This window comes from Amyelois transitella, chromosome 11 (genome assembly GCF_032362555.1).
Source record: "Amyelois transitella isolate CPQ chromosome 11, ilAmyTran1.1, whole genome shotgun sequence".
In the NCBI taxonomy this organism is placed as follows: domain Eukaryota; kingdom Metazoa; phylum Arthropoda; class Insecta; order Lepidoptera; family Pyralidae; genus Amyelois; species Amyelois transitella.
In genome coordinates this window covers 3,870,312-3,896,882 of record NC_083514.1, presented here as the reverse complement: position 1 = coordinate 3,896,882, position 26,571 = coordinate 3,870,312, and the positions used below count along the sequence as shown (strand labels likewise).

At 33.8% G+C, this 26,571-nt stretch overlaps 2 protein-coding genes across 3 annotated transcripts in view; both read left to right on the top strand.

Moving 5' to 3' along the window:
* The window catches only part of LOC106135148 (sodium/hydrogen exchanger 3), a 35,820-nt gene extending 33,652 nt beyond the window's left edge, over positions 1-2,168 (top strand). Inside the window, exon 20 of the mRNA XM_013335367.2 lies at positions 43-2,168. Within this exon, the coding sequence (XP_013190821.1) occupies positions 43-235 (193 nt within the window). The 3' untranslated portion in view covers positions 236-2,168. The remainder of the gene's footprint in view (positions 1-42) is intronic.
* A 5,543-nt stretch (positions 2,169-7,711) lies between these two features.
* Positions 7,712-26,571, top strand: part of LOC106135081 (protein phosphatase 1 regulatory subunit 16A) — a 35,503-nt gene continuing 16,643 nt past the window's right edge. For both annotated transcript variants that reach the window (XM_013335271.2, XM_013335270.2), the window contains exons 1-8: positions 7,712-7,972; positions 8,480-8,570; positions 20,974-21,125; positions 23,239-23,687; positions 24,196-24,321; positions 24,496-24,571; positions 24,792-24,939; positions 25,241-25,361. In XM_013335271.2, coding sequence (XP_013190725.1) covers positions 8,491-8,570; positions 20,974-21,125; positions 23,239-23,687; positions 24,196-24,321; positions 24,496-24,571; positions 24,792-24,939; positions 25,241-25,361 — 1,152 coding nt within the window. In that variant the 5' untranslated portion in view covers positions 7,712-7,972; positions 8,480-8,490. The remainder of the gene's footprint in view (positions 7,973-8,479; positions 8,571-20,973; positions 21,126-23,238; positions 23,688-24,195; positions 24,322-24,495; positions 24,572-24,791; positions 24,940-25,240; positions 25,362-26,571) is intronic.

Here is a 26,571-nt window from a genome sequence, read left to right as displayed (position 1 = left end):
CTGTTACACGTTACTTCAAACACTATATTTTCCAAATTTAAGGTCACTCTCCCGCGATGCGATCACTGAAGAAAAATGCAGCAAGTCACTACCAGAAAGTGAGCGAATGGGCGTCAGGCGTCTGCCCCTCGGCCAGCAGAGCCTCCCTCGGGAACCTTTCATTAGACAACTCACCATGGCCTCCAACCTCCTCACCAGCTCATCATCAGACGACTCTTCAGACGAAAACACCTGAGTCCATCGCCGTGGTGACCCAGACAGGTTGCCACTGCTAAAATATAGGACACTGGAGTAAAAAATTAAATTAAATATAAAACCATTGAAAGAGGAACACTTTCTATCAGTGCTGTGAATTTGTGGTGTAGTTGTAATTAGATGTTAATGCGAACGGGTTTAATGGTTGAATGTGTGATTTTGTAACCGGCTGCTGTAAAGGATTTTTTTAAAGCAATTGCAAAATAATGAATAGATTTGCATTAAAGGGATTGACTCTTTTGAACTTTTGAGAAATAAAAAAAATGATACTATCTAATTTAAATCTATCAAGGCAAGCGAAGGGCAAAAATACTTCTCATTTCATGTATCAAGTAGGTTACAGAAAAAGTAGCAGGTAGGATTTTTGGGGAGCCTTAGGTCTACCAGTGGATTTCTTACGGCTGAGATAAATATCATACAATATGATTATACTACCATTTATTGACATTATGTCAAATGATTGTATTAGTAGCCAATTCATTATCATGCTTTAACGCAATTGCATAAAAACTTGATAAGCAGTCGGACTTTTTGATGAATTTTGTGGAAACATGTTTGATATTTCATTACCCTAGACCTTATTTTATTAGACTGTCTATTAGGAACCTACTTTTAAATTACTATTTAGCGTTCCCTATTTTTGTGTGATCTATTTACATCTACTGAAGTTCCTTTGATCCTAGACATTAGTAATCTTTTTGTGTCCAACATTCTAGTCTAATAAAATTAAAAAAAATACAATAATAAATGATATTCAAACAACTTAGTATAATTATTTTTATATGCTCTTGTAAATAAATTACGCTAAATTTTAAAATGTTTACTGAAATATTTTTTGTTATTTGATAAGGCAATGGTTGCCAATGACAATACTGATTAACTGTAACAGAAGTGTACATAATTATAAGATTAAAGTATAGATATAAATTTAGAATTAAATGTGAGTATGGTATGTTCTTCTGACAACCGAAACTCTTCCAGAATATGGTCTCCTTAGAAATCGGGTTACCTACATACATGGAGATTTTCTTGAAGATAAACAATTGTTATAAGTATATTTAAACCATGATTTCGAGTATGTATAACAAAAACATAGATAATATTCCATTACATAATTTATATAATACGACATTAATACAGTCGAATAATAAAGTTCACATTGAAACTTAGAAAAAATTGTTACGAAAAATGTACTTTTGTATATTAATGTTTTCATTTGATCGGGGACCGTGATACCAATTGAGTAAAAGTGATCATTATCCTTTAACCGACATTTAGATTAAGTAAATTAAGTTTAACCCAATTTATATTTAAGAAAGGACAAATTGACTGTAATCGAGATGTGTTAAGTCCACGCTAAGTACGTGCAGAAATTTAAACAACGGGGGCTGTCATTACAGTTTTTTATATTGAATGATCAAATGAATTTTGGTCATTAAATATAAAAAGCATAGGAAAAAATAAAATAGTCTGAAATATATAAAAAGCTGTTTAGCAATTTTAAATATTTGTATGTACCTACATCATAATTTGTATAAACATTATATCGCCTTCATATTTTTGGTATGTAGATTGTTTAATAAGCTCTGTCATTGGCAATTTAATGCCATGTGTATCATAGTAATAAAAGTAATGCACACAACTTAATAAGCTTTTAAAATAATGACGCAAAGTGTTGAATTGTTACTTAGTCGTAATCTTATTTCATAGAAAATTATAAATTAGCCATTTAGTACAATAATAGAAGTAATAGGAAATCAACAATTTTGTAAATTATCTACATAATTTTTCGAAAACGTGTGAATCGTGTACTTAATAATTAAGTTGCTTTAGGGTTATTATGATTAATATTTATACTTAATATAAATTAGTTTCAAGTAAATATAAAATAATTTATTTTAAATAAATCCTCGAAAAGGATCCCAACTTATAAATTTAACAATGTAATTTTTAACATAAATTAATAAAGATATTCAAAATCACAAATTTGAGATATATAGGTAATTGCTGAAAAGAAACTTTTTCTATCAATACGAATATGTTGAAAATACAAAAAAAAATATTTAAGGATTGGTTTCAGAGTTCAATGCAAAATAACTGAAGTAGAATGTTTTAACACAAATTTAATTTTTATTTCATGAAACATGTGATATTATGTAAATACTTTGCTACAGTAAAAAGCGATAAAGGTGGTCACGGGGTTTGTATTTTATAGTAAGGGCCTAACACATAGTTTGAGACATGATCTATTCGAGATTTTTATTATTGGTATTGCGATAGTCAGAGGATTAATAAAAACCAAATAAATCTGATCGCTCAAATAAACTTAAAAAGTGACTCGCATGCTCACAGTCATCGATTAAGTATTCCAATTTAAGCATAGAAGGAACCACTTAATTAGATATTTTGCTAAAATTCGTCTTATTTTGACAAGTCTATCGACATAAATTCACTAAGACATTGATGTGAGCATTAGCGAGGGAATGGTTTTTGACCGGGAACAAGACTAGAGACAAAAAAGTAGTTAATCATAAAGTAGATTTATTAGTTTCCAAATAATACAAAAGCAGTCGCCGTACAATTTCTCCCCTTTTTTCTATATTTGAATTAATAACGAAAAATTTCTTTTTTTAAAATAATTATACTTCGTGGTCATGATTGCATAATTATCTACTCATTGAAGGAAATTTCATATTGTAAAATAGGCTATTTTACACCATGTAAAAAAAAATATAAAAATGCACGTATCTTATAGATTTTGTAAAAAATAAAAGAAAAACATCGATCATTATTCATAAAAGTGCAATATGGATTTTATAATTCAATTTAAAAAATCCTCTTTTTTAATCTGTTCTTCAAAAGTCGAAAACGCTATCCGCCATGTTGGGTACTGACGTGACGTCATACTTTTAGTAAACAAATATCGAATCGAAAACATATTGATGATGTCAGGCTCTGTTTATTTTGAAATTTTAAAATTTCTATTACATTTTTGGGTTTTTACTCTTTAATAATTTAATAGAATCATGGAAGACGGTTTTGTGAAAGCAGACAATATAAATCTACCGAGGATTAATACGTTGATGGTTTCTCATTTTAATATCACTTGGCAGTGGAATCCACAATTTTTCTGGTGTTTTTATACTTGTTTCTTGCATTCAGGAACAAGACACCAACAATATGTATTGTAATTCATTATTACAAAAATCTTTCTACTTTAGTCTTACGTAGAGCCGTATTGTTTACTAAAAGTATGACGTCACGAGTCAAAACAGCATGGCGGATGGCGTTTTCGCGCGAAAATACAAAATCATAAATAATAAATCGTTTTTAGAGCACTTTTCGGCTTCAAAAAATTTTAATAAAAATTCTATAGGTATAACACAGTCTCAGGATTGATTTAAAACAGTTTTCAAAAAAGAGTGTAATAGCCTATTAAATCCTACCGTCGTCTATCAAATCCAAGTAAACAATCTTAACAAAATTAAAAAAATCAGTGAAACAGTTCTCCTTATAAGTATAGGTATCTAAGTATAATAATCAAAATTAATTTGTTTAAATTCCCTGTATGTGAGATATTGATATTAAAATAAACGTTATGCTGGAAATGTTTCGTGGAATGGTCAAATTAATATTTATAAAAAGAGGAATAATTGAGATAGAAAATAAAAATCATACATAGCGAATCATAATACTCCTTTTTCTGCGATCATTTTTCGTAGACTCGTAGCAGGTCTACGACTGTAGAGCATGTAGGTATGAACCGTAGCGTTCTCCTAGCCCCAAGCCATTTTAAAATTTTGGATATAAATATTTTAACCGTGTGAGGCCTGGTCGGTTCACTAGTTTAATATTTATATTTGAAACCATATCCTGTATGTAGCCATCATTAAATATGAATAAACCATAATTTCAGAGCCATTGTCGAAATTCTTCAAGCATAACCATTTGATCTTGATTCTCATGCAAAGCACTACGAAAACAAGCTTTTTGTGAAATGATTATGGTGTGTCAATTGAAAATTATAGTGCCTAGTTTAGATAGACTTACACTGCGCGTTTGGTTGTATATTTACTCTACATATTAGGTACTTTCATATGAAAAACGAGAACTCTTTTTGACTTAAATCTTAAGCAGAAACCTAATAACTAAAAACGTTTAAAATCTAATTATCGATTTTTATATGAAGGTATCAGATATAAAAGTTTTGGAATATGAATGGTGTCATATCAGTAAATCAAGGATATTAATTTTTTTGTGGAAGAAAATCAAATCATTCATCCGCCGTATTCAAAATAAACCTAACTATGATTGCCAAATGACGAATAGAGATTTATTGCATGTATAGGATTGTTAGTAAATTGCTTTCTCAATGCGAAATAAATATAAATAATAAGCAAATAAGCATGTACAGTACAACTACAGTGAAACATGACAAGTTCCAAACAAGTCGGGTATTTTTGCCGTTGACCGTACCTACCTATTTATTGCAATCTATATATATATATAAAAGAAAGTCGTGTTAGTTACACCACTTATAACTCAAGAACGGCAGAACAGATTTGGCTGAAAAATGGTAGGGAGGTAGCTTAGAGCCAGGAGTTCGACAGCGTTCCCGTGTGACTTGACATGAAACGTCAGTCACTATAAAACGTGGTATAACAAAAAAGAATCAGACTTGGAATAACAAAACGCTAATGACAGCTATGTAATTGACGTAAATTCAAATAAATCCTACTACTATTATAGATGCGAAAGTTTGTGAGTATGTCAGTATGGATGTTTGTTATTGTCTTTCACGTAAAAACTACTGAACCGATTATGATGAAATTTGATATGTAGGTAGCTGAAGACCCAGAATAATATATAAGCTACTTTTTATCCCGGAGTTCCCGCGGGATTGATAGGGTTTCCATGCGGACGAAGTCGCGGGCGGCCTCTAGTTAAGTAGGTATATAAGTACTAAAATTTAAGTACCTACTAAAATAAAGGTAGGTGAACAATCTTGAAATGTATATTTTACAAATGGTTTTTAATAAAGTATGACACCTGACAGACGGAGTCATATGACATCATATATTCATTTTGATTTTTTTTCTCATGGCTATATTAATTAATGTTAAAAAGAGTACTTATGTATTACTTAAGTGTTTTTTTTACAAAAAGACTTTTTAGCTTTGTTTTAGTACTTACCTAAAGAAGTGGACTAAGTACCGAGTGTTTAAAAAAATCGTAGGTATCGTATAGATCTACAAAAAAATCCGTAACATTTTCATAAACTGTTTTTTACTGATATGATCATTCATTATTGTTATTAATTGTACTTAGCTGTAATCACTTAGGTAGATCATGTAAAAACTTCTATAAATTAAATAAAATTACTTGCTGAATGTTTTTTTTATAATTAATACGCACACAACTAACCGACGCCCTTGCGGTGAGTGAAAACATCGTGTAGAAACCTGCACATTCAGGCAACTGGATGAGTAACCATGGATCCAATACGTCTAACCCGTATTGGATCCATGGTGGCGAGCTCCTCTCCAGAGAGGTGAGGATGCAACCGGGATAAAGCCATGAGGAAGAAAGCACAAAAAGTACGCGTACTTCCGCCCGCGTACTCGTTCCCGTAATAATTTCTTAATAACTAATTAAGTATTTCTATCTTAGTTGCTTTCTATTTAAATCTATAATTTTACCTACGAGTACATGCGAGAATTTCACGCCACCTACAAAAGAATACAGAATTATCGCAAATCCTTTTACGTCCATCTCCAGACTCTTAATTAGGTTCTTATAAAGACACACATTTTCAAGAAGATTAGATAATGGTTGAAGAAACAAACAAACAAATACTAGACTTATATTTTCGCATTTATATTATCAGTTATGTAGCAAGCAAGTAGATACAGTGTCCAGCACGTAACTTTAACAACATTTTAGTCCGGGATGCGTAGTAGCAAGTTTTCGAGTAACTACTAATAGTGTCAAATTCCAGGGTTTACTTATTTGTTGGGTGCTATAACCAACATTTCGTTGTCTGATAAGTCGTAGTGATTCCATTTCTTAACGGAAGACTGAAGACGGAAATCCTTCATCTCTTCTTGAATCCAAAAAAAAAACTGGCCTTTTAGGTACGGAACCCTAAAAATTTTGGGCTCAATAAGGTTAGGTACCTTCCTAGAAATTTGATTTTTGAGAATAACTTCGTACTAACTCATTTTTTGAAAAAAAAATCGGTTTTCATTAGGTTACAATGTAATAAATTTTTTCATGCGTGTAGTGTCTATTCACACGGGCAAAGGTGAAAACTTAATTTTTTTTTATTTATTCAATTGTAACATTTACAATTTATAAAATACACTAGGCGGAATAATGCTAATACAAAATAGTCTATCATTGTGTTAAGCTGAAAATCTATTTGTGTGATATATAATAAATAATGTATAATTTAATTCTTTAAAAGGCTTTTTACATTTTAATCGGTAAAAGAATCATATGAGAAGCACTCAGCAGGCCAACTCTGAATCTCTTAACTTCTTTTAATCTTAATCTCTCTGAACTATGCGAGGTGTTATGTGCTCTGTTTTTAATCATAAGATACGATTATCAATGCTATAAAAAAAAATACAAACAAAAACAATAGGCCTTGAAAATAAATGTCAATGTCAAACAACTGACATTCCAATTTTAGAACAAAAATATTACCAGATGAAAAATATATCGGTAAATACTCGATTTTGATATACTAGGGTATCGACACACTTCACATTAATTAAAATAGTGAACAATACACAATAATGAAAAAAAAAAAACATTTGATCTAAGTATGGATTTTCGGCATTGATATATAACGATTGTTAGGATTGGTTATAACGAGTCTCATTGAAGGGGAGTGATGCATGACCATGACGAAGAAGCGTCTTGTTTGATGGACAAAAAAATATCTATATGTTACTTGTAGTTCTATCGCAATACTTAAAATATGTAATGTAGGTCTGTAGGTGTATAACCATTTTGTTACAATAATAATAATAAGGTACCTATTTGAGTGAAAATTTGATGTTTTTTTCTTATCTTGTAGAAGTTTGTTTGAAAATTCTTTTTTATGTGATGTTTTAGTTACCTATGTTATACTTGCAGCAGTAAAAATATCGAGTGTTAAAAAGCGGCTTTAGTGATAATTATAATACATTGACACCCGTTTGTGTTTTCACATTTATGTCTAGAAGATTGAAAGGCCATGTTCAGCCAAGTATGGCGTAATGATAGAATTGGGATCCAAATAGAAACCGCTAAAAGAAAAATACCTTTCTGTTGGGAAAATTTTCCTTACAACGAAATCTTGTTTTTAGTTTGAGTACAAGGGTTAAATTAAATTAATAATAATCGATTATATAATTGAAACTCGCTTCTGACAATTCATCGTATTAATATTTTTTGTGATGGCAACACAAGTCACATCCATCCGTGCCGCTCGCTCGGTCGTTGTCGTTGTCTGATTTGTGATTTTCTATAAATTAATACAATTTTCATGAAACATAACGGAAAATGCCGCGTAACTGTGAAACTTTTTGTTAAGTATATTGTTAATTAATCTGTGTTTGATAAGTATATCACCATGTGTTTAACAATTTCCTAGTCTGTTTATCATGTGTGGCAAAGTATCAATAAAAGAATGAAACATACTTGTGCTTAATATCTATCTGGAAAATTGGTAAGTTAGTAACCCAGCCTATTTTTAAAAACATAAATATCGTATTTATCTGCGAGAAATAACCAAAAAAGGTTTATTGTGATTACAAAGGTAATTTTGCTTGATGATGCAGAGTTCCTTTCTAATAATGTCAGTTTGTTTTTTAAATATTTGTACCCACTTAGTTGTAACTAAATATATGGTAAAAGACTTTTTATGTAATGACTTGTTCGCTTCCAAGATTTAGTCGCAATTTGTCATGTTAAAAGATTGATATGCCTACCATTCATATCTTATCAGAGCTTCTGATAGTTATCACTAGTTACCATTCTTGAAAATAATAGAAACACTATAAAAGGTCATGATAAACTATGAAAACTATTTTCCTAATCTTAATTATGTTCGAAAATCTCAAATTTGTATATTTCATCCTCATTATTTAGCTGGATATTTCTTTATGACTTGAGCAGCATATAATAAATACTCTTTAAACAGTTCAACTTCTTTTACTAGAGTGATATGTTGTAGGTGATTCTACAATGGAGCACTCCGATTTGGTTGCGGAGATGGCCCAGGTGGAGCATATGACCACCCAGGAGCGATTGCATTTAGCTCGCAGGTAAGATAATTTTTTTTTTATTAAACTTTATTAACTATTATTCATACCGTATACAAAAGGAGAATAAGTATGTAGGTACCATAAATAAAAATACCTATGGATTATGTCTTTTGATATTAAAGTATGAGTTTTAAATAACTGAAAGAGACCTTCTGAGACATAAAGATTTAACATTATTTTTATTTTATATTGGCATACATTTCAGAGAAATCTGGTATTCATGAACAGACACATAAAATCATGGACCCATTTCCCATATTTCTGTTCAAAGTATGGAAAGGAAAACAAAAAACAAGTTATACTTTTACCTTTCTAAATTATTTTATGGATTTTAAACTAAGCTTATTAGTGTCAGTTTGTGATTAAGATGCTTTTTTAATACTTATATCTAGTTTTCATTGAATAATAATAATGCAAAAAGTAATTGAGTTGTCTAAGGATAATCAATCGTCAATGCTAATATTAAAAATGTGATAGTGTCTTCCAGGTGAAAACCAATCAAATAGGTTAAACCGGGGGCAAGATCTAGTTAAAAATAGATAATATGTAAATTGCACAAACCTCTACGAGAACATACAACATGCATACAAGCTTAGCTCACAACATAAAAATAAAATAGTAAGAGAACTTGTAAAAAAACTTATTTCAGAATAAAATGATGACATCACAATATTTTTCATTCAAAGGTAACAGAAAGATAAACTACTTTCTTAAACAGAAAGATTAATGAACAAAATATTTGCTTTGACTATCTTATTAGTCACCTATTATCCTATTACTTATCTTTAGTCAATTTTACTCCAGTATCTTGATAATTTTACATGTGATTAAATCTTTAAACAAAAGTGTATTCTTATAGATACAGTTTTTTTTTATTTATAATAGAATACATATAAAATCATATGTTATTCTTAATATGTTTCTCTAAAACTATCTCAAGAAAAACATAATAAGTTACAAGTAGGTAAGTATTGTTGTTTGCTTTGTCTACCCTGCAATATATATGGGATATATGTTTGTAAGATGGGATGTATATATGTATGTTCTTCCGATTGGTACAATGTGCATATTTAATGATTTGCATAAATTATTTGTATAATTTATGCTGTCTACGTGAACATATGCGGATTTTATAAACAATAGACCGCATTTCACAGAGGTTATGGCACTTTATTAAGTTTCATGTTAATTTTAGCCTTTTGACGTGAACACATACTCTTGTCTGCCCGCGCTGATACAGGAAGACAGACTCGTTTGCGAACTAATCTTCCTCTTGGCGTCAATCTCAGTGACAACCTTCATCTACGGAGAGTAGGCCTGGATGCCCCCTTAAGTCATGATCCTGGATTGGGTAAGTCAGGGTTTTACACGAAGCGACTTCCGTTATGGTATGGCGCATGTCTTGACGTAAAGTAAACACCTGTCCGGTTACAGCAAGCCCGAGTGGTTTGGACTTCTTTGCTTATTTGAATTCCGCTTTAAGCTTGGGCCGTGAGCTTTAAATAATCCATGCTGTGGTATGTGGTACGGTCAGTGGTGTAGTATGAAGTGTGCAGGTTTACTTAGGAGGAACGCTCTTGAGCCATTCGATAGACTATGACCACAGAGCCGACAGCGGCCGCACTCCCAAACTATATTTTATCCAAGAAATGTGCTTGACTCGGGTACGTCTTTCAACCGTCAATTGAGAGGCGGAACGGAACCCTTTTTTCCACAACCTTATTATCGCCAATTATTCTCCTGGCGTTAGTCATGAATCTTCTTCTTTCTGAAAAGAGACCTTGGATTTGGGAAACTCAAGTATATAGGTACGAATTGAGACAACATTGGCATCATTCAGTGGAAAATTTCAGCCTAACCTAGGCCGGCTACAACAGTAGATAGTATTTATAAAAAAGCCATTTACATTTTTCTCACGTTCCGCGCTTTCGCCAAATATTTGTTACCTACAATTTGCCAACACCACGACCGTGGGAGTATGCAGTTGGGTCACAAGTCACAATATAGTAATATTATGTTGCTCACAATTATGTGTTATATCATAATATGCAAACATTATGCAACTTTTAAATAACTTAATGTTGCACTTTACTGAATCTTTGAAAGGATTTTTGTTCTAGATTTTCTAATCTAAATAATATTCTTAAACCCAAAACCATTAAGTGTATGTTTAACATTCTGCTAGTTTAAATACGTTTATATCATTATACTTTATTACTTACTATCTATACTATACGTTTAAATCACTATCGCTGATTTTTGTGAAAGATTTGGACTAGATTTTCTAAGGTTTAAGTTCTTAAACTCAAAATTGTCCTTTTATCCCACTCCATGCTAATCTCGCCTTAAGGTGTGGCCTGACAATTGTAGTGCGGCCTGATAGCCATATTGCTGAACGTGGCCTTTCAGTCTCTTCAAGACTGTTGGCTCTGTCTGTAGCAAGGGATATAGACGTGACTATACTTATGTGTAAATTTTAATGTGTGATGTGACAGCTATAAAGCCATACACCATCAAAGCATTAATTTATTTATTGCTGAGAAAGTAAGTTGTGTGTTACAGCAAGGTAGAAGTTGAGTTTAATAGGTGTATTTTGTATATACGTTACGTACTATAGCGAGAATAAGCAAACTGCTTTTGATATAAAATTATAAATATCAAAAATAATAAATTACTAACTATCGAGTTTAAAAAATGCACGAAGATACGAGGAACTTACATAAATTAACTTATCACCGCATTATCCGGGTATTGGGTAAAGAGGGTTAAAATTCTCGAAAAGATTGAGAGGTTACGTTTCGTTGGTTGGTTAACTGAAGGAAGACATACTTACAAACAAAATCTCATTTGAGATATTAGTTTGCACATTTACATTATAGTCGCAAATTGGATGTTTACTTATCAACATGGCAATCAAACAATTACACTTTAATTAACAAGCATGGCGCTAAGTGGTTCCACTGACAATATCACTGGATTAATTTATTGAAAGCCTTGGCCGCCGTCCATACGATTGACCAAGTAATATTGCTCTATTAGGGCCAATATCAATTGTTTATGGTCGTGGTCGTTCGAAATGAAACATACGTACACATAACAGCTTTTTTGCAAACAAATATATTAAAAACTCTTTCGTTACTAAATGATTGAGTGCACTCACTGACTGACTAACAGATAACGCACAGACCAAACCGCTGAGTCTAGAGACATGAAATTAGACATGTTGGTTATATAGTCAAGGGGTGCACTAAGGAGGACTTCCCGAAATTCCCACGGGAACGGGAATTAACTTGAGTTTTCAATACCTATACGCAGCGGAATCGCAATGTCTCTCATTTCATCTTCGACATTTTGCGAAAGAGACGTCATGCGTCTGAACCGTCAAAAATACCGTCAATACTTTGTTTTATTATGAACAGATTATTATTTTATTTATTGACGTTCTGATACATTATGTCGTCTGTACGCCAATCATGTTTTAGATATAAGGTGTATATATCAGAGGATTCAAGCAGATAAGATCTTTTGGTTTCTAAAGATATACTGAAGAGACACTTGAGAGCGTTACTCAAGGATATGTAAACATGTTTGAAAAAGAGGGAGTATTACATTTTTATCGTATTACAAGCAAAAATTAATTTGAATTATGCTATTGTTCAGACTCTCTTTCAGAAGCATTATAGTATTTTTAATCCACATTCGCAGAAGATCGATTGGTGGTCTTCCACTGAATCCATCTTCTGTGGAATTGTGAGTTGAAATTTTGCATCGATACAGTACAGAGGAGTTCGGAAAACATTTATTATAATAGTTGGGATTACAGGCCATATGCTAGAAGGAAACTGGCGCTAAATGTTTGTTGTTGTGTTAAAATTTTCTATTTATGAACTACCCGCATCAGTTATACCAGGTTATTACTTCTGTACCAAATTTCATCCAAATCCGTCCACGATTACGATTTTTAAGTGTGATGAAACCATTATATCAATTTCCATTGATAACTACCGTGCGTAATTAAAATCTAAGTTCCACGCGATTATCAAAACTAAGTGATTTTCACTATGTGCTTCTGGTTTGTTAAACCCGTTATCTTATCTAATTTATTATATTTATACTAATTATCGTCAACCCGTCGTTTTTCGATATCATGATGCAAATCCGCTGGATTATTCATGTTGGATTTAGTTTTTATTAAAGTTTTCTGTTTTCGCCCATGAAAAGTAAATAAATGTCAAAGTATATTAAGATAAGATGTTACGACTTCTCTTTAGTTTTTTTTAAAATTAAGTTTTAATTATTTATGCCCGTTGATTGCTTAGAAGACGTTTTAGACATATGCCAGCCTACGTAGCATGGCAATTGCGACGACGTTATTATAACGTGGAATGGGACAGCGATAGCTTTTCGCGCGATAAAACGGCGTCGCGCGTGTCATGCGCGAAGGCTAAGTTGATACAGTTTTCCTAAAAAATTACTCAGATTGAACTAACACCAAAGTGAGTTCAAGACTTGTGTTCTTCTGCCTTTTATTCTTATCTAATTTATGCAGTATGATATGCTATTGAAACTTTGACACCTTCTTACCGTACAATAAACACTTGAATGCATTGCATTTTATAGTTTTAATAATTTTTGTAGTGGTATGTATTGACAGGTTAGTAACTAATAGTAATGTTGTGATTTATCGGGTCTGGCTCAAGAGCGGATTTTTACATACATACATATTATCACGTTTTAATCTCTTACGGGGTAGTCAGAACCTAACAGTCTCACAGAGACTGAAAGGTCACGTTCAGCTGTATGGCTTATGAAGAATTGAGATTCAAATAGTGACAGGTTGCTAGCCCATTTAAAAGAAGAAAATCAAGTTAATAAAAATATTACAGAATATTTTTTACGTCCACGATTAGGGACCTAACGACGGTAAGGGTAAGAATTTCATAACATCATGATTATTATGTATTTTTTACCGACCTATTTACATGTTAGTTAAATATCTCTATATTCAAAATGGCATATCGTCCATCTGTGACCGTGATCACAAGGACTGTCTTCGTCCTCTGCGATCCAGCCTGTGTACCTATTGCAACTTAGGTCTTGGGTATTTGTCTAAATGTAATGGTTTCATAATTACGTTTTCCCTAACCACACGTGTCTGATCTTATGTAGGTCAAATGACTCGTTTGAATCCTGTCGAGGATAAGGCGTGTCTTATAAACGGTCTTAAAACACTTCGTGATGCAAAAATTACGTCATAGTTGATTTTATATGATAGTAACTTCGAACCGATACGCGGATGCTGTTTTTTATCAATGTACTGTAGTTTGATCCGAAATGCAACATTAGATTTTTATGATCGATTGAAAGGTAGGTATCGATAAACATCCGAAATTTTAAAAGTTTACGATTTTATTCATAAACAAATCCGGAACTGCTTCAATGGCCACTTGTGGGTTTAAATTTTAAAGGTAATATTATTGTTTTGTTTAGGTTTAGGAAGGAAATGTAATGATTTCGTTATGTACTTGTGTGTATAGTATGTATATTTTTTTTAAATAAATATATTATTAATTATTATAAGCTTTCCATAGGCTTTGTAAGAGACATGTTTTTTTAAAAAAAAAATATTTGTTCACAGCTTGTGTGTTGAAAATAAGAGCGGAGTAAATTTTTGCGCTGAGAATTTAACCCAAGAGCCGCTATTATGGTGGTCGAGCGTGTTTTGGGTCGATTGCATTTTATATAACACTACTGCATGTACAAAGAGTTGTATTTGTATGTAGAAGATACAAACAACTATGTATATAGTTTGCGATAAGATAAACTTTGATAAGTGTTTTATTATTGAGATGAAATACGGGTTTATTTATTCAACCTGAAAAAGGCATTGGAGCGAGGATAACCTGGCCTCTATTGTCTTATAATCCAGCGGCCCGACGTAATCTCCTAATAGAAGTCCTACGACAGACGGGAGTTAAAAAAATCACTACAGAAATTTACAAATACATGTTTAGTACCTAAACATGTATTTATAATAAACATGTATCTATAAAGACTAATATGGTTATGTTTGTTTCCTGCCTTTGTCGATTAAATTTACCATACCATAATACTTTACAAAAATACGCATTGCGTAATCGATGTATTAGCAGTTGGGCTAGTCGAATATTTGAAACTTTGGAGAACGCCAATAACGTGGCCAATAATGCCAATAAATGAAATTGGGAACTAAAATATGAAGTTCAATATTCAAATATTCCCCGTACTTTCCCAATACCTGTTACGTAATATCAAGTTATTGGTACCGCGGTTGTATCAAACTAGTTTCCCTAAGTGTCCGGGCCGTGTCCAACTTGCGATTGTTTACGTAGATGTCATTAATCCCCGCTGTAGCCTACTGACCCACTGGTCTTAACGCTAAATACCAAGTATTGGCCTCCATTATTGCGAATGTTACTGGCCAGTATTATAATTGTGAACTCTATGGAAAGGACCGTTTTGGTGTCGGATTCTGGGGTTTTTTTTTAATATTTATGCGTTATTGAATATAAGTACCGTATTATTATCTATGTTTTTTGTTTTTAACGGTATACATTTTAACGCCGAAATACGGGGTTAAGCCGAACAAATGCCGAAAAAAACCAATGTTGTCTTCATAGACCATCTTCTTGACATAAGTCCCGGTTGCGTCCTCATATCTCTGCACACTGCACTGGAACCTGACCTATATTCGATATCACAAATGATGGAATAGAAGTATGTATGTAGAAAAATCCTTGAAAAATAGGAATGTATTCTATTCAACTTATGTAGAGTCATTTGTTTCACTGATTTGTTTCAGTTAATTAATGTTTCCACGCCATAATCTGCAACTATCAAAGAATTAAGTATCAACAGTTTCTAGCAATTCCAGTGTAAGTTGTAAAAAGGTTGTAATTTGCAACTTTATGAACCTGCTCGCAATCCGCATTATGAAATAATAATAAGCTGTCGGCTGGAATATAAAACGAAACCTAGTTTTCACTTTTTACGTTTGCATGACAGTTGGCAGTTTAAGAAAAAATAAAACAAAATCAACCCATTGGTTTCAAGCGTGAAACAAAAGTAATTTACGGAAATTATGTTCGATATGTTTTTTTTTTTGCATTGTTGTAAATTGACACATTTATTTTTAATTAAATTGTCAACTTTCATGTGATCCAAATAATAAACGGCTCTGTGCTTTCCATCTCCTCCACATAGAAAAAAACCTAAGACTTTATCAAAATTCGATAAACTATCCACTGTTTTTTAACAAGGCACTATCCATTCCATACAGATATCCGTCAATAATTATGTTAAACGGTAGTTTGAATATATGATTGCTGTTCCTCTCTCTATCTTAGTATACGAAGAGGCTTTGTATGCAAAATTTCTATTACTTTCTTAGCCTTTTGTATCAAACAATCAACTAGACAAAGGATCCAGTTTCATTGGAGTGAATATCACCTGAGCACACAATACAAGCAGCTAAGCCTTAATAGAAAAGTGAGGTACACGGTGCCCGAAGTGATTTTAGACATTATCGTGATACAGAATTATAAGGGGAAACAGACATACATACATACATACATACATACATATAATCACGTCTATATCCCTTGCGGGGTAGACAGAGCCAACAGTCTTGAAAAGACAGGTAGGCCACGTTCAGCTGTTTGGCTTTATGATGGAATTGAGATTCAAATAGTGACAGGCTGCTAGCCCATCGCCTAAAAGAAGAATCCCATGTTTATAAGCCTATCCCTTAGTCGCCTTTTACGACATCCATGGGCACAAGATGGAGTGGTCATATTTTTTTTTATTAATGCCGGGAACCACACGGCACAGAAACAGAAACAGGGAAAGAGACATTTATTAAAAAAAGTAATAATCTAACAAATCTAATTTTTATAACAAATTGGCTCGTTGTATTGAACCGGCTACAATATTTGCTAACGTTTTGCTACTGTTTACAAAGGATTCAGTTTCATTCAAGATTTAAGTGAAAGCAACTGAGTAAATATTATCTTTCGGTCGCTTGGCTTGTTTGTGATATAGCAAGATAAGGTGACTAAGGGAAATGCTAATAAACTTGGGATTGTTCAGGCGATAGCTTGCAACCTGTCACTATTTGAATTTCAATTCCATCTTAAGCTGTAGAGATGAAGAAGTTATTATATGTATGTATGTAAATACTTTCGCATTTATGATATTAGCTGGGGTGTGCAATCTCTACTATGTCTTTAAATATAAATGCGAAAGCATTGAACCGATTTCGATTAAATTTGTTATAGAGATAAAGTTAACCATGGAAAAGAACATAAGCTGTTATTTTATTGGGAAAAATGGGGGAGAAGTGGTTAAAAGTGGGATGAATGAATGATTTTCAGTGAACTTTTACGACAAACGTAGTTTCTTATAAATAAGCCATGATTAGTCGATGGGTATCACGTGTCTGTTCGTGTAGGCGGGCGGGATGTTTACCATGTCAACCTATAAATCATTCAGCTATTCAAATGCATATCATTACTACATTACATTCCATATTAATTCATCTTTATTTTGCCGTGTGGTTTCCGGCACATTGGAAAAGAATAACTCTATATCTTTCTCATGGATGTCGTAAAAAGCGATTAAGGGATATAAGCTTATAAATTTAGGATTCCTCTCGTCGGCGGGCTAGAAGCCTGACATTATTTGTAACTTACTTCCATCATTGAGTCATGCAGCTGAACGTGGTCTTTCAGTCTTTTGAAAACTGTTGACTGTCTACTCCACTAGATGTAAGTATGTACCAATCTTTATGAAGATTTAAATGGCAAACATTTACTTTTCCAAACTAGTAATCTCTCTGAAACTCTTAAGGTTAAGTCTTAGGTATTTTCTTTGATGAAAATGCCACGTATAAAGTAACTATTAGTGTATTTTCATATTAGTATGCTACGAGTCAATTTGTACGGTAGATTATGTAAAACTATACTTCTACGTAATAATGCATGATCATGACATTAAGACCTGAGGTGCTAATTGGATGTACAGTCACAGTCAGTATTTTTCAAAAGTCCATACACAAATTAACGGATATTAACTTTAAAAATGTATTAAATGGACTTTTCTAAGTGAGTGTACTTTTCATATATTACACGCAAGCGGTCAGCAGACTTTTATGAAAGGTTTATCAGTCTTCGGGGGTAACAATTAAATATACACTAGCTGTCCCGGCAAACGTTGTTTTGCCATACAAATAATTTTTAAGTAATTTCTAGTTAAAACAAAAATGTTAAGGGTGGACAACCCTTATTACTAAGGGGTATGAAAAATAGATATTTGATTGTAAGGTGGGGTTTCCTGTACTCTAGAATAGGATCACCTTATGTATTTCCCATGGATGTCGTAAAAGGCGACTAAGGCGATAGGCTTATAAACTTGGGATTCCTCTTGTAGACGAGAGGCTTGCAACATGTCACTTTTTTAATCTCAATTCCGCCAAACATGCCTAGCTGAACGTGGCCTTTCAGTATCTTCAAGACTGTTGGCTGTTGGCTCTGTCTACCCCGCAAGGGATAAAGACGTGATTATATAAATTTATTGGAAGGATGTGTATTAGTCTCGCCCGAAATAGTAAACAATATTATATGATATAAATACTACGAATTCTCTCTAACAAAGAAATTTTTGTGTGAATCAGTGGTGAAAATTTTCAGATGTTAAAAGTTTATGTAAATACAATAAAATTATTTTGGGATCGTTTACTGTACGTGTAAGTAAGTAGATTTATTTTAAGATTTAAGTCTTGAGTGTGAGATATTGGCAAAATAAGGTTATAAAAAATTTATTATGGAAGTGATAAACAGATTAGTTTTACACGTCTGAGCTGCTAACATCTATTTAAATAAAATGTAATTTTTGCTGGGATTATGCAATACTTATTTGGCTTTCTATGGGCAATATAACTATTAATATCTTTGGATTTAGGTATTATAATGTTAAGTTAATCTGGTGTTTGCTGAGTGTCTAATGGTATGGCGTGTTCTGTTGAACTCTTGTCAACTTTTCCTCTAAACTCCTCACTTACTGCCTCATTAGCACTACCTACATTCTTCCCCACTTTTGTTTCCCATTCATTGATATAGTTGTACTTCATGTTTTTATAATGATTTCTTTAATAAAAAATAACAGTTATAACAATAACTTAACGTGTTTATTATTGGGATAAACACTTTTAACAATCAAAAATCAAAAACAAAAGCACGATGCTTGAGGGACCAGTCACTATAACAGCTGAACGTGGCTTTTCAGCCTTCCCGAGACTGTTGACTCTGTCTACCTCGTTAGGGATAAATACGTGATAATGCTTATATGAATGTATCTAATAAACGACGGTAAAATAAAGAGTATATTTGAAATGAACTATAAAAATGTGATCATAATAATCTGGCTATATCAGACCTTTACACATATCAAATGCTCTTATGTTTATCAAATGCACGGAATTCTCATGTTACAATAAACAGACAAATCGCGCCATTATTGGGACAAACAAATTGATTACATTCAATTTGGGCACGTCGGATGTATATTTGTTCGAGTGTCATTGTTTCGAGACATGGCGCGCGAACTTGCTTTGCTTGTATTCATTTTGGTAATAGAACTGAAATCAGTGAAAAGTGTCTCAGTCACTCTGAACATTAACCGTGGTAATTTCTTATTGTACTAATAATTATCGCTATCTTTACTTCCTTTGTCTGATAGCTTCTTCGTATTCAAATTTCGGTAATTGTCATTAGTCAATGCTTTAAGGAATTGTGCTTTTATTTTTGGTGTAAAAGTGGTTTATCATGATGTTTAAGATTTTCCAAAACTCACAAAGTTTTGGAAAATCTTAAACATCATGATATAATTGATATAATTGATTAGAATAACGTTTGTACCTTTTTGTTACAAAGAAATATGTTTGGCTACATTTCTAATATTTATTTCGTACTATTGAAAAACTTCTGTCAGTGATTTCCCCCGGGTAATATACGTGTGAAAATTGTGTTGTGAATAGGCTATTTGACAAAGTTCTAAAAACTATCTTAGGGTATTTATTTGTTTATAAGGAGCCCTACAAAAATACTTTTCTGCCTTTATTACAGCTATTTTATTAAAAAATCGAAAAAGAAAATGAAATATTCAAATATGCCGCCAAAACGCGACTTTTAGCATTATGGCGGCCATGGCATGCAGTGACGTAAATTTCGTGTAAATATCATACAAAGCTTGTTGGTGTTTCGAAAAGTTTTTATTTTCTCTTGTTTTATTTAACTTGTGCCACATCATATGTGTGAAAATTATTAAAATGAGTTCCTATAAATGTTGTGCAGTGCCTCAATGCACTAATACAACAATAAAATCTCCTAAGAAACTGTTTTTTTCTATGCCGATGGATTTGAATATTCGCAAGAAGTGGTTTCAGATCATGATCTAAGATCAGTGGTTACCAAGATATACTTACGTTGATGTTTTCACATTCCTCAGTTCGGCAGCATAGAAATCTGGATTGTTTTTGAAGAAGACGCCAACCATTATTGCGTCCACTTTTGGTAGGTTTCGACTGTCAGCTTTCGTGGAATTGGTTTCCATTATTAAATACCTATGTTATCTGAGTAATCCTGAGCGATCGAACACTTGAAAAATAATAGCGAACACTAAGGTACGGTACGATCCACAGTCTGTTTATGGATAATTGACGTCATAATAGAAATAGCCAATCACGTTCGTTTTTAGTCACGTGACAGCTGCATAAAAAACCCTAATTTTCTGAGACGGATTTTGTTAAAATAATGCAATATTTTTATCTCGCGTTAATACAAATCGCTCCAAAAAAATAATATTAAGACTGATGACATAAAAGAAATGTATATTTTTAATACAGTCAAATAGCCTATTCCGAGTATCGCTTGCGATATGAATATTACATTCAAATTCAAGCCTACATGTTTTAGGGACGTTTCCATGTATTTGATTTTAAAACGACTACCTATAAACAGATTATTTGGCAAAGTTGTGTTTTTTGAAAGTATTACTATATTTATTTTTAGCAAAGTACGAAGTAGGATTATTCTCACTACTACGATTATTTATGATTAAAATCTAGAAAACATCGATGAATAAACTTATTACCGATCTTGCAAGAAGGGTAATATTTTTTACTTAGATTTTCTGCGTTGCATTGTTTGATTGATTGAACCACTTTAACAATAACATAACTTGTGGCTGTTTCAGAATCATAACACAAATCGATAGTTGATTGTTTGTTTACAGCTTGAATCTCCACAACTACGATTGTATAAACAAGATGACTTTACAGCGGAATAATTTATCATTTGTGGTTTTTCAGGCGGCGTATGAACCAGCTGAAGATCTGGCAACAGAGGGAGAAAGAGTGGGCGCGCTCGAGGCCAAAACGAGAGAAGAGTACCAAGAGGAATATCTTCTTTAATGATAGCGTGATGCTTTTGGAGGCCGCTGCCAGGAATGATATCGACGAAGGTACTTATCTAATTTTTATTTTATTCTCTGAATCTTATAATTGAATTATGAAAGAACTTAGGTCAAAACAAATGCGGTCCGAAATCCGACTGGTAAATGAAAACAGATCGGAATAGTACGAAACCTGTTGCAACCCTGCGACCTCAGAATGAGGTTTAATTTTGAATGCTAACCAGTAGAATTTTGGTGAAGAGTGATATCTTGGGTAAAACTCTTGTACGAAAATAGGGGTACCCGAGCTCTTGACAATAAACTACTAAACTTACCTATATTTTAGTTTCTTTCGATAAAAGCTCCACATTTTAAGGAAAATTTGTATTTAATACCGACTGTCCAGAGACACGCGAAGTTAATTTGTTACAATTGAGAGTGTTGAGATTCACTTTCTATTAGGCGGGCCGCTATTTAACGCAAATTAACATCTTATTGTTCCGACAGCGCGAGAAATTTTACACTTAGATATTTTTGCGATGAGAGACCCTATTTCGAAACCTTTCTTTCTTTTTCGCTTTCTTATCGAGGCCTTTTATTTTAGTAAAGACCAATTAGGTTTTTTGTCTAAATATTAATAAAGCCCTGAACATTTTTGGGATTGATTTTTCTAAAACAATTGACATTCAGTGTGGTAATGATTTTATTATAAAGAAAAAATGGGCATATCTGAATATTGCTATCGATCCTCAAAGATAAGTTCGTCTCGTAAAAATCCCACCATATATTGTGATAAAATCGTAAAGATAAGATGTATTGTCCGCGGAGTAACAATTTCAAAACACCGTACGCACGCACCGAACGGTCGCGCGACTCCATTTAGTAATAATCGTAAAAGTATTACGATGGTACTACAAATGATCGAGTTTATTACTCGATTAAAATTAATTCTGGGCAGTGACACAATTTAAATATTTGTTGTGTTCACAAAGATAACGTGTGATTTATTTCTTTATTTGGAAGTTCTAGTCTTTATGACCTATTCTGCCAAAATTTAAATGATATTTTCTTTAACACTGCATTCAAGCCCGCATTCTTACGAATTTAAACGCTGTTAGCTTTATTAATGATCTTGTTGTCATCAAAATATTCTACTACTTAATCTTAATAATGTAAATATTTGTACTTAGTATAACCATATTTGTTAGTTATTAAAAGTTCTCGATACCAACAAAATAAACACTAGATACGCAGTGCTGATATTGTAATGATCCTCAACTCAACCATCTCACTTACAATAGACGCCCTCTTGATATGGGTATATTTTCAGACTGCTAAGTAGCTCGTATTTACTCGTACATTTATTAGCATAGCAATAATAACCCACATAAAGTGTGACAATACAATTTGTAGTAAAATCGCAAAATCACGAGCGAAATAAGACTAAAATAGACACAGAGGATATTGACTTTGGTTTGCCCTTTGTGGGATTTTGTATAAAACAAAAAATAAAAACATATTCTGTTTCATTTATAAAGCAGGTCAGTGATCTGCTGACTTTATCATTGTACATTTTTTATTTGCTTTAAGCTGTTAGCAGACTTTGTATATATTTTTTTGCAGCGATACTTTTATGACATTTAAGCGATTCATACGAATCTACTCGTAAATGTTATAATGTACCATAAATACTATAAAATTTGGTCATTCGCCGATCCATATAACGTTTGTCTTCAAATAAATTGACTTACTCTGACTTCAGAGTCAGAAATATTAAAATAATTGACGAACATAAGCCTTAATATGTTGTCTTATTATATACATCCGCGACTGAGTTTAGTACAAATTACTGGACATATATCATCATTTAAAACGCTATTTTTAGAACAGTCTATTAAATAATGGACGTTGTTAGATAGTAAAGATAAACGACCAACGCACTAACTCATCATCTTGCCGAAATCATAAGGATTAGAAGCTGTAAATTTTGTCGATAACAAGATAATAGCCGTCCCACAAAAAGTATAACCTGTGTTTCTGTTTCTGATCAGGTTACATTTGCAAGGACCAGCCAATTGTTATCGCACGAAAAACTATCGCTTTCCCGTTTCAAGTCATAATAAAATAACGAAACAACCATAGCTCACAATGTATGGTTTTAAAATTCCATCATATTTTCCAGTGCGCCGACTGCTTGCACGAGGGGTGACGCCCGACGCTACCAACGAAGACGGCCTCACAGCTCTCCACCAATGCTGCATAGACAACAACGAGGCTATGATGCGATTACTCCTAGACCACGGCGCCAACGTCAACGCAGAAGACAGCGAGAAATGGACGCCTTTACACGCGGCCGCTACATGCGGTAACTTAAACTTAGTGAGAATATTAATACAGAGAGGAGCTAATTTACTAGCGGTGAATGGAGATGGGAATATGCCATATGATATATGCGAAGAGGAGAGGACGTTGGATGCGATTGAGAGTGAGATGGCGGCGAGGGGAGTGACGCAAAGATTGATAGACGAGACGCGGGCGGCCACTGAGATGAAAATGTTGATGGACGTGGCGGAACTGGTCAAGGATGGAATGGATTTGGACGAGCCGAGGGATAACCAGGGTGCTACTTTGGTGAGTAAATCCCATCTTTTGTAGAAATTAAAATAATTTCTCTATTCCAAATCTCGGTAAGTAGGCGTTGCTTAAAAGACCTGTTTTTGAAATATTTAATTTTTTTTAAGTATCATACGCGGTCAAAAAATTTATTAAACAAGTATAGACATAATTTACATAATCAGGGCACTTCATTAAATATTGTCATATGTGACAGGTCCGTGTGGTTCCCGACACTTTAGAATAGGACCACTCTTTTCCATGGATGTCATAAAAGGCGACTACGGGATAGGCTAAAAACTTGGCATTCATCTTAGACGATTGGCTGGCGACCCGTCACTATTGAATGAATCTCAACTACATCATGTAGCCATACAGCTGAACGTGGTTTTTCAGTCGTATCGAGACTTTTGGCTTTATCTACCCCGCAAAGGATTTAGGCAGTGACTATATGAATGTATGCATGCATGATAATATTTTGAGTGAAGCCACAAAGCAATGTTAAATTGACTTTGTTCAATTTCAGTTACACATAGCGTCGGCAAACGGCTACATTAAAGTGGTGGAGTTTTTACTGGAGCATCGCGCGTCTACTGATGTTGTGGACCACGACATGTGGCAACCTGTACACGCGGCCGCCTGCTGGGGTCATGTATGTATATCTCGATGTGTTTGTATTTCCATATAAAAGTAAAGTTTGTATTACAGCATCGTTTACAGATGTGTTGTGAATTTGTCAAGCTTATTGAAATAAAAGCATTCTCTTATTTTTCCGAGGCATTTTGTATAGCTACAGTAAATTATAATGTGTTTGTTTTCGTTACAGCTAGAGGTATTAGAGTTATTAGTGCAATATGGAGCTGATCTCAACGTGAGGAATAAACACGATGAAACGCCAGCGGGTAAGGACGTTTTTTATGAACCATATTTTTTATACTGCAGTAGATTAATAGAATTTATCCCGTATATACTACTAGCGACCCGCCTACCTGTTACAAAAAACGGCATCAAAATCCGTTGCGTAATTTTAAAGATTTAAGCATACAGACAAATAGACTAAAATAGTGACATTGTTTTATACTATGTAGTGATAGGTTTATTGAAAATATATATTTTTTTTAGATATCTGCGAAGAGGGCGAAATGCGCGCGCGCATACTGCGGCTGTCAGCGGAACAAGAGGAGCGGCGACGTCGCGCACTGCACGCCGCGCACTCCGCCGCGCGCTCCACCACCGCCCGCCGCTCCTCCTCCAGCGCCAGCACCAGCAGGTAACTCGTGCGCGGCGTAGCTAGCGAGCGGCACTGGGCCACTCGGCGGCACTAGAGGAGATAAAAGGATACGCCACTCTTGGTTCATGATGTCGATTCAAGTTAAATAAAATTTTTCAGTTAATTAGTCAATTATCACGGTTTTTGAGATACAGCCAGGTGATAGACGGACGGACGGACAAACAGATAGGCGGAGGCTAAGTAATGGGGATCCGTTTTTAGGTATACCCCCATGTTTACACAAATACGTAATGAAAAGCAAATCAAACGTCAAGTAACATTGCTCTAACAATTTTCGTAGGGTCCGATCTGTTCGGCGGACGTCACTTCGCGAGAAACAGTTGGCAGCGAAAGCGGACGCGAGGGGCGAAGCCCGACTGCGGGAAACCTTCGATTCAGTCGCTGTGGATGACGAATTACAGGTCAGTATATTAATAACTAGATGTTGCCCGCGACTTCGTACGCGTGGAAGAGTCGCAAATTCCACAGGGATTATAGTCTTTGTGGCATTTATGAAAAGTACTCGACGTCATTCTTCAGACACTTCTCCATTTTTAACAAATTTTCACGAAATTTGGCGTATACAGGGTGACATTTATTTTCCGTTATGGTTATTCTACTATCCCAACCAATATTATAAATGCAAAAGTTATATAACGTGCTTTAGGGCGGGGCTTCATTTCCGTAAAAATTCAAGAAAAAATTCCTGTCACTTCCGAAGGTCTATTCTATATATACAGGGTGACTTTTAATTCAACTGCATAAATTTAACTGTTAAGTATCTAAAGGATATTTAAAAACGTTAAAAGAAAAATATCGGTTCATATTTCAGAAAGTACGAAAAAAAAAGTATCAAAATCCACTAACACTGCAATCCAAAACTTCGCAGATCCGGAAACAAAAGCAAGGGTTTTTTTCGGGAGCGACAAACGCGTGTGCGCATCTCGATTGTTATCGGGTCACTAGGCCAACGCGTGTCAGGTGCCGGCGGGATCGGGGGTTGCGGTTTAAATAAAAATAGGCTCAACGGCTCAGAAGCATGGGTATAGTCTATGTTTAAAAAGATGCAGTTGTTTTAAATGTCACCCTGTATAGCCTATAGCCTTCCTCGATAAATGGTCTATTCAACACTAGAAACAAACACAAGATTTTTTCAACTAGAACCAGTAGTTCCTGAGATTAGCGCGTTCAAACAAACAAACAAACAAACAAACTCTTCAGCTTTATAATTTTAGTATAGACTAGCTGAGCCCGCGACTTCGTCCGCGTGGAATGGTTATATTGGGCATCATTGAAGCCCTCAAGGATGAATAATTCCCCCGTTTTTTTTTTTTTCATATTTTCCATTACTTCTTCGCTCCTAAAAGTTGCAGCGTGATGTTATAGAGCCTGATAAAATATTTTTTCAATTCGAACCAGTAGTTCCTGAGATTAGCGCGTTCAAACAAACAAACTAACAATCTCTTCAGTTTTATAATATTAGTATAGATAAGTTAAAAAGGTACAATATCTGCTGGTGTTATTGGTTGTGTATGCAACTGTGGGTGAGACTTTGGGCGGCCGCTAGTAAATTTACATTGTTAAGAATTCTTCTTTAAGACGATGAATTAGCAATCTGTCAGTATATGAATC